This window comes from Balearica regulorum, chromosome 3 (genome assembly GCF_011004875.1).
Source record: "Balearica regulorum gibbericeps isolate bBalReg1 chromosome 3, bBalReg1.pri, whole genome shotgun sequence".
Lineage (NCBI taxonomy): Eukaryota > Metazoa > Chordata > Aves > Gruiformes > Gruidae > Balearica > Balearica regulorum.
This window is the reverse complement of record NC_046186.1, coordinates 108,210,568-108,223,353: the sequence shown is the minus strand read 5'-3', so window position 1 is coordinate 108,223,353 and position 12,786 is coordinate 108,210,568. Positions and strand designations below refer to the sequence as shown.

At 38.7% G+C, this 12,786-nt stretch overlaps 1 protein-coding gene across 10 annotated transcripts in view; it reads left to right on the top strand.

Moving 5' to 3' along the window:
• The window catches only part of LCLAT1 (lysocardiolipin acyltransferase 1), a 119,384-nt gene that overhangs the window by 30,424 nt on the left and 76,174 nt on the right, over positions 1-12,786 (top strand). For 5 of the 10 annotated variants that reach the window (XM_075749427.1, XM_075749423.1, XM_075749425.1 and 2 more), the window contains one exon: positions 10,333-10,501. In XM_075749427.1, the coding sequence (XP_075605542.1) occupies positions 10,337-10,501 (165 nt within the window). In that variant the 5' untranslated portion in view covers positions 10,333-10,336. Of the gene's footprint in view, positions 1-393; positions 675-3,374; positions 3,477-4,020; positions 4,243-9,546; positions 9,703-10,332; positions 10,502-12,786 lie in introns of those variants that run through there. The other 5 variants (XM_075749420.1, XM_075749419.1, XM_075749418.1 and 2 more) reach the window with 5 other exon arrangements.

Below are 12,786 nucleotides of genomic sequence, written 5' to 3'. Positions count from 1 at the left end.
TTCCCCAGTTGCTTCAGAATTGGATTACTTTATTTAGCTTCTTATACTGGTAATTTGTTACAGAATAAAACAACCTTGCTAAATGTTCAGGCAAAACATTTTGTTATACATTTGTTAATAGCAGTGGGTCCTTTGCATCTAAATGCAAAACACTTTAGAAGTAAGAATCAAACAATCGCTCATATCTTCCTGTGTGTTTGAGGGACCAAAGTCACGCAGCTTTAACAAGAAACAGGAGTTGCTTTATTATACAGCATTGGTGAAACATTTTCTGGCTTTGAGAACGCTTAATGTTTGAAGAAAAATAGAATCGGATTCAGTAGCCCTGGAACCAGAGGCAACGTATCTGCATCAGCCTGCCGCTGTGCATGGGCTGAGAATCCCTGCTGAGACACGGAGCTTTATTAGCTCAAGTACAGATCATCTAACTCAGCTGTACGTCTTCCCAGGCAAAGCTTGCGTCTATGCACAGCACCACGCAGATGCGTGAAGAAAGTGTTTGCGCTGTGAAAATGCAGTGCTCTCTTAGAAACGGCTTTGAAGACCTGGATCGACTTGAAGCCCTGAGGAAGTCTCTTTGGAATGCTATCAGAAGAGAAGCTTCCCTTTGTAGCTGGTGGGAAGAGAGAATTACAGAGCTGAAGATGAGGTTAAAGCTGCAGTTCTTAATACTGGTTTGTAATGTAAACTTAAAAATATCTAGATATGCTGTTGACTGATCCTGCTGGTGGGCTGCGCAAACGAGATTTGAAGACTCTTCTCTAGAAGGCTCTGAAAAGCAGAGCAGAACTTCATGTCTGTCTTCATCCCTTACTGTAAGGTCTTGAAGCAGAAATATTATTAGTAGTGGGGCAGTAGTTTGGCAATGTGGTTTTTGGCTATATTGCTTTGGGTGTTCCATCTTCACCAAAACCTAACAGATTGAGAACAGGATTTCATGTCCAGAAATGGATCAAATGCGAATAAATTGTTTCTGCTGCTTCTAGTGGGAATGAAACGTTGCTAAATTTTGTGCAGAACTGCTGCATTTTTCCTCTTTCGCTTTGAAGCCTGCCAGGTAATGGATCTGTTGTTTCTACTATGCTTACTTTGGAAAGCAGCCAGCTTGTAAGCATAACTCACTAGAAAACTATAATTTATGTAGCTTTTAAAGTTGTTATAAACATGTGATGTTTGCTGATGTGTAAGTATGCTTCAAAGTGCTGTGTATTCCTGATACAAAGGCAGTCCTGCAAAATTTCAAGTTCCCTAAAGTATGGAATTTTCCAATTAAGTGGCTAGAACATTTTTAATGTTATTTGCAAATGTTTTTTTCTTTGATACTTGTCTTGGAAATATATTTTAAAAAGCCTGGGGCAGTTGCACCGACTCAGAGGCTTGGCAGTTATATGCAATTGATAATAGCAACTTATCTTTATTATTATTATAGAAAAAACCCAAGCAAACAGTGACATAAATGTGTCTGTAGGCACTATTCTCCATCTCCCATGTAAGTACGATTTAGCCAGAATGACTTATGTGGTAGGGAAATGAAGATAAGTCTCTAGTTTTTCTTTTCAGCCCTTTAACAATTCTGAGAGTAGATAAAATCCCTAATCTGATCTTGCAGTTGATTCTAGGTGGAGCCTCACTGACTTCATTAAGTTTACTGTCGGGATTTTTAACATGGGGCCTACTGAAGTTTTATGACATGTAATGTGCTACTAAGAAAAGGAATAAAGTTCTTCAGCAATTGCTGTTGTTCTACAGGTGATGGCTGTCATAGTATAAAAGATACTAAAAAAAAAACACCACCAAACTGCTTTCGTTTAAAAAAAAAAACCCACCACACTGTAATATTACCCATCCAGAATCAAATTCATTTGTAGCATGCATTATAACTGGAAAATGAGGAATTATTTGAGTTAATATATTCTGTTCTAAAACAGAGAAGTTTTTGTAAAGAATGGTCCCAAATACAAAACTCTCACTGAAACTTCTTCCAAGTTGGCTACCTTACTGAAGGCCTCTGAAAGTCTGCTTTTACATACCCCCCCCCCCTTTTTGTTTTCATAATTGCACTCTTCAGAATAATAAAAGCTAGCATAAGTTTTCTGTTATGCTGTTACTATCCCAGTGATGGTTGGTGGTTTTCATAGCTTGTTTAACAGGCAGTTTGAATTTTGTTCATACATAGCTCCTGTATTTCTTCTGAGTTGCTAACCTGATGGGAAAATTCTGCCTTGATAAGGGTAGAAAAGCCATTAGAAGTTTTATGGATGTGTCCTTACGCAAAAGGGGGTTGTGAGTTACTGTTCTGTAAGTAGGCTGAGAAAAGAGTTTATCTTGGAAATGGTGAACACAGCAAAGCTTTTAAAACCATGGAAATTCAACATTTTTTTTTTTAAATTGTATGTTCAGGATCTGTTGCAGCACATATCAATAACTTGAAGAGCTTTCACTGTTCTCAGGGAATGATTTTTGGTTCAATGCCAGTGGCAGCGATTTTAAGATACTCCACTGAACACTACTAGTTTTGTCTGAGTAACTGTTCTTCAGCATGGAGTCCTTGATTTCTGTTCCCCAGCTGAGGATATTATTGTGAAATAGGTATTTCTGAAACTATAAATGCCACCCCTCCCTGCCAAGAATATCTGTAAACTGAAGTGTTGGGGTGCTCTAATCCAGGGGAAAAAACAAATTGATTTATTGGTTTGTGGTAACAACTCCAATTACAAAGTAGAATGTTTTATCTGGTTTTCATAATTTTCACTTGGATCTGTTATCTAAGTTGGTCAGCTTTTTGGTCTGTTGTAGACTTTGAAAACCAGAGGACTTAAATTTGCCAGCTGTCAACTGCAAGTAGCTTTTATTTTTTTTTTTTTTTTTTTTTGCAAAGTAGACTGGGCCTAGAGCTGACCTGCATTTTTTACATAATATACCTAATAAAACTCCACAACTGACCGCTACTCCATATCTTTTGCAAGGTTATGGGTTGATTTTTTTTGTTTTATTTAAAGACATCCCCTTCATCCCCTCTCTTTATGACAGCTGTTCTTCATCTGCCAAACCTACTTTTCATGACTTGTTAGCCAGGGCACTTTTTTTATATTGGTTGCTGTTTCATACAGGCTTGTTGGGGCCATAGTAACTTGAAGTACAGAGAACAGCTATATGCGTGGAAAGCGTAATTCAAAATTGTGTCTGTACATTATGTATAATAAAAAATGAGATAGCTTTTGGTAGAAAAAGCTCTTGTGCAGCTCTTCCTGCAGCAGCTCAAATTTGTCAATTCATCTAGCTTTTCTGAATATAGTAAGGAATAAAAGCAAGCTACTTTTCCATAAATCATTCTTTTTTTTTTGTTTTGTTTCAGGAAGCAGCTGTAGCTGTTGCTTGATACCCTCTTACAAATGATTTTAAATACCTTAGCTCATGCTCTCATTCAAGCTTTATTGGTCTAATGGTTGTCTGGAGCAACAGTGGAAAGAGTACAGGTAAACAAGAGTGAAAAAGCATCGGACTGATTTGATATCTGTACCCTGACTGAATTGTCTGCTTGTAGTATCTAAAGGCTGTACTGCAAAGAATCTCAGCCAGTTTTTTTGCATTTGGAAAGACACAGTTACTTGGAAGAGCAAATTAAATATTCTATTTAATTTTTTTATTGAATTATAATAGTCAGGTTAAGTCTTGGCAAATAAAATATAATAAATTGTAAGATACAGCAATAATAATATTTTATTGGTAATATTTACGGAAATTACTCATTAAGTATTGTACTTTTTATTTTGTGCTTGTGTAAGCTAATATCAGCTATGCTGTCAGAGAGGGTCAGGGATGTGGTTTGTGGTGATAATTATCTTTTATTGCCCTGTCCTATATTGTTTTACAATACATGTGTTAAATCTCTTAAAGGTTTTTAAATGCAAGAACTGGATAAAAGGGAAGTAGCTTTAATGGTCAAGTGCCTGTTTCTTCACATGTTTTTTCTGTGATGGCGATCTGTGCCACATTTGTATGTTCCTTAAAATACTGCAGTGCCCAAGAGAAGGATCAGAAATAAAAAATAGTTTATGCAGTGGTCTGTGGAAACTGATGGAGCTTCTTGCCAGCATCATATGGGCTACTGATGAGAGTGGATATCTCTGCAATTAATAATTCAGCTGCTTCTTGTCATTGCTTCCCATATAACCTCTGCTATTTCTGCAGTTCTTTTAACTGAGGCACAAGTGAGAAGTTACATGGCCAAAGAAATATGGGGTAAGTTGTAGATCTGAAATACAATTGAGTCAGTCTACAAAAGCTTGCTGTAAGCAATTTTCTTCTTAAAAAGCAGTGCTACGTAGAAACTAATTTCTTGCTCTGAGTGCAAGAATTGGTAAAAATTTCCTTGGAAATGTTGTTACCAAAAAAACCCCATAAAATGCTCAGAAAAGCCTGGTGATTTGTTGGACTAGAAATGTTCTGCTAGGACGTGTCATTTCCACTGAAACTGTGTCTGTGTGGCTGTTTTGTCACTTGGCCACCTGCTTGGTGGTTGCCGAGACCCCTGTGCTATTTGCCTTGTGAGCTGGAAAGGATTGTCCAGCTGCATGCTCTCCTATCTAGATGATTTTGTTTAGTAACCTTAAAAACTAGCAAACAAGTAAAAGTTTGGGTCATTTGTTTGATGGCTTCTTTAATGGACGCCTGGGAAGCTGGCAGTCTTTGTTCCCCTCTTGCCCACCTCCTTGAAGTCCAATTCACTTCACCCAGATGAAAGGTTTTAAAAACTGTTGTGAAAACGGTATCTTCTGACTTGAAAATTATGTTTCAGAATGCAAAATTGAATATGGGAGCTGGAATTTCCAGCTCACCTCTTTGATTTGCTGTGCTTAGAGGAAATGCAGACCTAACTAAGTCAGTTTGCAGTTAACTGCTGGGTTTCTTTGCAGAACTGTTAGAGAAAGGCATCATTGACTGTCTGTGTGAGTTTCTGCTTGATTTTAATTGAAGATAAGGTTTACCTTTTCCACTGGTAACTGACTGAAAGAAGAATTAAGCCCAATACCTAGTATTCCCCGTTCAGTTCTTAAAGGCTAATGAACATACGGTTTTACTGCCTGTGCTGATTGAATGGAAGCATACTGACCAGTAATAATACAAAGTTGTTTTATTGGCACTAAAGAGCATTTTTTTTTTCCACTAGCGTAATAAAACCTGATTTGCTGACTGCGTAATACTAAGTAGTTGAAAAATCTCTCTAGTTATCAGGCAGCTGGCTCTGTTTGTCAGGTAGTATTTCTTAATTCCATACAGTAGGTTAAATCTTGTTTTACATTGAACCTGGAAGATGAATTAACCTGTTTGTACAAGAACTTTGAATTAGTCAGGAACTGTTAGGGAAATGTGAAGCATGTGGTGAGTCTTGACTGCTGTGTAACTTCTAGACCTTTAATTTTAGAAGAACCTTTTTGTTTCTAAACAGATAAACTTACTTTGCATCCCTTGTCCACTTCCAAGTCATAGAAACAGTTGTGAAGAGAAACTAGTTTTGTTGTAGAGAACAGGCTGTTGAAACCTTTTGAAATCATCATCATAACAAGCTGTGTTTTGTCTGTCATTCCAGCTGTACCTTGAATAAAAGCATGTAGATGATAAGCAAAACAAGCCAAAATCCAATCACAGGAAGATGCCTCTGTTTTATGTTACTATGCAAACACTTTGCATGGAGCACTGAAATAATTTCAAGAAAATATTCTAATAAAGAAGTTTACAAAAATGTTTTGGAAAGTAATTTGTCACATCGTAGCCAAGAATTTTTAAAATTAACTGAAATGTAAAACAAAAATTATATTTTAAGAATTACTGTTTCCCGTTACCTGGAGACAGATCATGTTTTCCTTCTGCTATGGCAACGACAACATGTGAAATACAGTACCCCAATAACTTGGAGTTCTGCCACAAAATAGATGAAGAACTACAAGCCTGGTATGAGGGTGCTGTCTTTCTCACTGTTTGCAGCTTTCAGCCTGAATCTTAAAATAATTTTGACTGTCTCCCCACAGCTCTGACCCACACAGCAAATGGAAGGTGGCTTTAAGATGCATAAAGGCCGTAATACATGTTAAATCCAGCGTTGAGAGTGATTGCTGCATCAGGAAGAGATAGTTGTCAGCAGCAGTAAAGGAATACTTCTCTACTTTGAAAATGCTTGGGTTCTGTTGTTCAGACTTCCTGTTGACTCTGTTAATTCATTTCTTGGGTGTTTTCACATTTGTTTTAGATCATTTTACAATTCCTTGTTAAGTACTTCTTTCCCTTTGGGATTATTTGGTTGGTTTTTAATCATATTTTGAAGTTGCAGACATGTATTTTGCATTGATTTGTAGCTGTTACTGCTTTTGTTGAATGCATATGTTAGATTTGGGATGGCTAACATATATCTGTAAGGATACTCTGATTTCAAGCTAGGTGTTTAAGGGACTGAGAGATTCAAAAGGATGATAATGGAGTCAATGCCCTATTGTCTTTGGTAGTAGGTGCCTGGGAGTTCCTCAGGTGACTGACACACTGGGTACCACAGACCTTGCAGTGCCAACACAAGTTGACATGAGTGTGCAGAGCCTGGCCTGGCAGGACTCGGTAGCTGAGCCTGCACGTCAGCCTTGCAAATCCTCAGCGTGGCAGCTTTCCCTTGCAGCAGGGTGCGTGGCCGCTTGGAGCGTGCTGCTCTTCACCAGCCCGAACAAGCTGGCATTGCGTGGGCTGTGGGGGATATGGGGTGCGTATGGGATGGGAGGTGCTGCGTCGGGATGGGAGATGCTGTGTCGGTATGGGAGAGGGGTTGCTTTTGGGAAGGGAAAAAGGTGAGGATACAGAGTTGAGGAAGGACAAGCAAAAGAGGGTTTGATAGGCAAGTTGCACAACTGTACTGCTTCAGAGACAGGGCAATTCCCAAACTGTACTGAAGCTTCAGTGGGACACAAAGTTGTGACTAATTATTTTGTCTGACCAGAGCTGGCTCTGTACAACGTACAAACTTGTGCACTGTGCTCCTAGTCGAGGAGCTGCTGGAGCTGGCTCCCTGTGGCACCACTTGAGTTAGAGAGGCACGTGGCTTCGGCAGTGCACTTGGTCCGGTGAGCGTGTCAAATCCAGCCCGGGGCTTCAACCTCCTCGCTGCCCTCCCTGCTCTAAACATGCAGAGCAATGCTTTTGCTGACTAGCCCAGGGCATGGGCTGTTGGCAACCAGTGCGCCCAGCAGCTTGTGTGATGAGTACCCATCCTCGACTGTTGGCTAAAATGAGAGTATATGTAAATGTTTCTCAACTGACATGCGTAGGCAGATGCATTTTAAATCATGTCACCTATTGTCCAGGCTGTAACTCCACCACGTGAACCCACAAATGAAAACAAGTGAGTTGAGTGTGTTAACAATTTCACCTTGTTACTAAAATCAGCTTGCCGAGCATTGTTTTCAGAAGGCCAGCTGGATGGTTGCTCTCTGCTGTAAGTTCAAGTTATCACAGGCTTCTCATTTTGCAGTTTTGCTCAAATTCATTAAGAGTGAGTTGTTTTTCTGTTCTTATACCTGTTTGCATGGTATGTGCTTTATTGTGGTGGATGTAATTCAGAGAAAAAGTCTATCCATTATTCTATGTAAATGCATGTGTACATGTGTAAAGATATATAATGCAGTATATATAAGCAATAAGCAAAATATGGTATGTATCACACTTTAAAAATGTGCCTGCAAGAGAGAGAAATGACATCAATTAAAAACACACATGATATCTTTTATGTCTAGAAATAAACACCACAGTGTTTAACCCAGTGGAATGCAGAATAACTTATATATGTATATACTGTAACGTTAAAAAACTGCTGCTGGGGTGCAAATTGAAGAGGAGAAACTTCAGAACTTCCTCAGGTCTTTGCCATAACTCAGATACCATCATCTAAAAAAAAAAAAAATTGTTTATGAGGCAGTCTTTCACATAAAATACAGAAAAGATTTTTCTTAAATATTTGGCTCTGTGCTATAATTTGAGGGCAGGACCAATGTAAACTGTGAAAAGCTCAGCTTGTACATAAGTGACCTACATTGCTTTATTAAGAGTCTAGGAGGATGACAGAGCTGTGTCTTCTCTCATTAACTCTGTGTTTGCCTGCGTGCAGCAGCCAAGTATTTGGGACTGGAACATGCGCCTCTGTGTTGTCCGGCAGCTGCTTGGAGCCCGGGTGTCTGTCTGGTGGACGTCATTGCGTCTGACTCAATGACTGGTGGCTCTGAGCAGCCTCGGAGAGGACCAGAGTGGCTGGCTGAAACTAAACAAACTCATGTTCTGTCTGCTGGTGGGTTTGATATGTCTGAAAGCTGTCCCTAGATGTTTCCAGTTGTTTTGCTGTGCGTGTTCCTCAAAAAATGCTTGATTAGATCAAGTACGTTGAATTTTAATCCTCTACTGCCTTTTGGAGTAGGTCTGAAGTCTTGCTGTGTCAGCCGAAGGCCTTTTCTTCTAGCCCTACTGCAATTAATTCTTTTCTTTGCCCTTTCCCTTGTTTCTGTCCTTCTCTGGGTTTCATCTTATGTCCCCTGCTACCTTTATTTCAGGCTTTCCCTACACAGGTTTGCAGTGACAAATACAAGAAGGCAGTTGGAGCATCGTTTCTTCAGTGCAGTGCTCTTCAAGGATCCCTTGATATGTTAAAATTGATCCTATTTAGTGTCTGCATATGTGGCCAGCTGGTTATTTAGTCCCTGCTTTTGGCAGGGAAGAGAGGGCTCTGTACTCCAGGATGTAAATAGTGTTTGAATTCAAATTTCATTGTGTTAAAATCTTCCTGAGACAGCTATCAGTAAACATTTGTATTTAGTGTTACTTTTTTTGTTGTGCTGCAGAAGTTGGGCTAAATACTGCTTCCTAGATCCTTCTTACATTGACAAATTTGCATGGCCTCTTCTCTTGGCCTTCCTCCAAATATGTACAGTTGAGGAAATTGTTTAAACCTAAAAGTATCCCCAAATAGAGCTGCTTTCTTGTTACTTGTCAGCATGAAGCAAATTCATGCGGTAGCAATGCTAGTGTTGCCATTTCTTAACTTTTGAATACTTTGCTGTGCCAACATTATTGCTATGGTCATTGCACAAAACATGCTCGAGGTAAATCATGTATGTTACAGTACACAAGGCTTAATGGATTACTTTTCCATTGCTCATTTTACAATTAAGAACACCCGCTTCCTGTTTTTCTTGTCCTGAAGTCCTGTCTATCTGAGCTCTTACAATTTCTAAAATTGCCTGTCAAAAAAGGAATTCAGTAAAGTGACTGAAAAGTGACTTCTGCTTAACCTTTGATTTTATAAACAATTGGTTGAGTCCTGAATAGATTAAAACAGTCTATTTTTAGGCCCTAATTTAGAGAATTGATATTTCCACATTTGCTTTGTCATAGCTGGTAGTAGTCGCTAAATTGTGAAAGCTTGTAGCGGTTACAAATGCTTGGAGCATTGCTGAGTGTTCTGCCGTAATGCATTAAGAAGTTCCGTGCACTGTATGTTTCAATTTATAATAAGGGAGTCTAGCTGATAGCACAGACACTGAAATAACTCAAGTCTAGACTACTGTCTTAAAACCCAAAGGCTATTGGCTTTTTGGTGGAATAAGTTGGAAAATAACCACTAAGGGCAGTTGAAGTAGAGCAAACTTCAAAAAGTCACAAATTCTATAAGCCAGGGTGAGTCGGGAAGTTTCAGCTGCTGCTTGCGTGCCCTGTTGTGATGAAAAGGGAACTGGTGTTGGAAATGGCTGATCAGTCTCGCAAGGTTTGAGTGGTTTCTGAAGGAGGTCATTTGTAGACCCTTGTTAGGTAGAGAAGATGAGTTTCTGCAACACTCTGTTTAGCAAGAAGAAACAAAATGGAGAAATAGAAAAGCAAAGTTCCCTGTCCTCAGAAAATGCTAACATTAGTACAGTGCCACCGACAAAGATAATGGCTGAAAAGTTTAATATAATAAGTGTCCTCTTATATAGCTCTTTTGTACCTTTGGATAATAACAATAGCTTGCTGAAGATTTTGGAGTGGAACTACATATTGTAATATGTGGAGGCAATTATGATGTAGCTGCTACTTTTATAACACCTTTAATATCCCAGTGCTCCTTCCAAATAACTGTCTTTATAAAGTCGTTCTCTTACTACTGCTTGTGAGGTAGAACATTCTGGTTGTATTTACTGTTGTCATGTGTTGTTAGCCATGGAAAAAAAAAAGGGAGGAATATTACCTCAAGCTGGACTTATGGACTTGAAGAATTATGTAATTACTTTCAGTTTATCTCTCTAACACAACGCCAATTTTCTTTTTCAGAGCCATGGTGTCATGGAAAGGTATATATTTCGTACTTGCACTATTCTTGGGAAGTTTTTTTGGAAGTATATTCATGCTTGGTCCCTTTCTACCCTTGATGTTTATCTCACCGGCCTGGTATCGCTGGATCACTGATCGTGTTGTGGCCACTTGGCTCACGCTCCCAGTGGTAAGTTGCAGTTTGAGCCAAGTTCTGGGCAACTGTTTGTAATCCCATGATTTAGTTTGCTCACTATTGATTTTATTTTTTTAAGTTTTTTATGCTTTTGTCAAAACAGGCCTTAACACACTTACTGTCTGTTAGGACTTAGGTTTTAGCTCAGTGTTGCAGATTGTGTGCCTGTCTACAGCCCCCCTCTTCTTCCAGAGTTTTTAATTTATACATAAGCTAATGCCATGTCTTAATTGTACTCTTGAAAAGGCCTTTTCTTGACATCTTCATCCAGTGTCAGTTAGATGCTGATCAGAGAAGAGTAGTGAAATGCTAGTAAGCAGAAGGATTTTTTTTTAATTACAGACTTCCTAAATGAGTCATCTTATAAACTCTTCCTTTCAACTGTGATCCAACTATCTAATTAGGAAAATTATTCACTGTCTGGTACATTGTTGCTGACCTTCACTGTTCTCTTACTTAATCCTCTTAGAATTTAGTCCTTGTAGTTGAATTAGAGATAAATGATTTCAGGTGAAAAAGAACAACTTCCCTAAGAAATGAAGTCTTCCTCACTTATAATGCATCAACTCTATAGCTGTAGAAGTCTGGAAATCAATAACAAAGGTCTTCCCTGAATTGTTCCTGAGGAAAGGCACTATGAATGGGATCTGTCTCTTCGTCTGTTCTCTAAAAAACAAGGGACTTTGTTCCTCTAGGGCTTTAAAGATTTGTTTAATTTTTTCTAAAGTAAAATGGTATATGGGTATGCAGAAATATGGATCTTGTGGCATAAAGGAAGATTTATCTTTATTACATATAAAATAGTCTCCAGTTTTTTGGTTTTTTGTGTGTTTTAAAGGGGTGTGAACTGTTTCATATTCTAAAATTTTTGTCCTTTTCATCATTACTAAATGCTATGAAATTAGGAGGGAAGAAATAATTACCAGTAAAGGGAACAGAGGGATTATTATTTCTTGTCATGATGATACTTAACTGGCTACTGATAGCGTCACAAAATCAACCCTTTCTCTGTTTGTCTCGTAATTTTTCTAAAATTGCAAACTCCCCCAAATCAAATACTGGTCTCTTATTTGATTAGCTGCCTGGGCTTTATAATTCTGGATTATTACAACTAGTTTGTAATAACATTTGCAGTCTAGAAGTTTGATTACAGCCCACACTGGACTTAAACCAAAATAATTTGAATATTTTTGTGAAAAGGATTTTTATGTCTTATAAGAATCTTGGGGATTTAGGTTCAGGAAAGGAGTCTCAAAAAGATTTTGCACCCAACATTTTTGAGGCTCAGACCTTGTCTGCATTAGTTTTGTCCCGACACTTATTCCATTCTTAGAAGAAGCAGGTACTTGGGTTTGTGTCTCCAAACAATAAACTAATGTTGGACCAGTTGGACCCCAACAGGGAAGCTCTGACCTTGACCTCCGTATGTGTAAGAAACTTCCACCTTCCTCACTCCTCTGCCATGCACTATTTCCTTTCTATCAGAGTCAGCAGGATGGGACAGTGAGGTGGGTCTTAACTTTAGTTTGGCTTGTACTAGCATTAGGGTACGTAGACCGGGACATCTGTTTGTTACTATGTTTAACTAGATGTTAAGAATCTTATTCTATATTAAACTATCAAGAAAAGGCTGCTTGTCTTTCAGAAAAGAAAACTGTTTACAATTTTGAGTTATACAACTCTTCTGCTTTTACAGTGGTCCACAGATACTCCTGATAGTAACATCTCTGCCAGAGTTATAGTGAGCCGAGTAATTAATATTAGGCACATATGATGCTTTTCATTCTGAGATCTCAAGCCAGTTGTGATTGAGAATGTCATTCCAGTTTTATAGGTCACTTAAGCTGAGAAATTTGTGTTATTTGAGGCTCTATGGCACAGAGGTGGCAGAAATATGAACAGAACAGAAAGTTGTTTTACTTCCTAGAGGTCTGTTTAAATCCCCAGACTTTGCTCTTTTTCCATATTTTTCTGGAGGAAGAATGGGGAAGAGAAGGTAAGAGGTAATTTAAAGTGCTTCCGTTTTTTTATGTTAAGCTTATTCCTCTAGATGTCTGATTGTGTTTTGGTGGTTTCTTTTTCTGTGCTTACTGGGTTGGACAGTGTCCTGCCAGTGGCCTTGACCTTAGGTAATATCTGCTATCTGCCTCTGTTTCTTGGGATTTTGTACCTTTCCACTGTGTTTCCAGTAGGCCTTAAAAGGTTGCAAGGCACTAGCATTCAGTCATCCGTATTTTTGAATTATTTGCCTGCTTCTGATCGTCTGCTGTAACCAACCA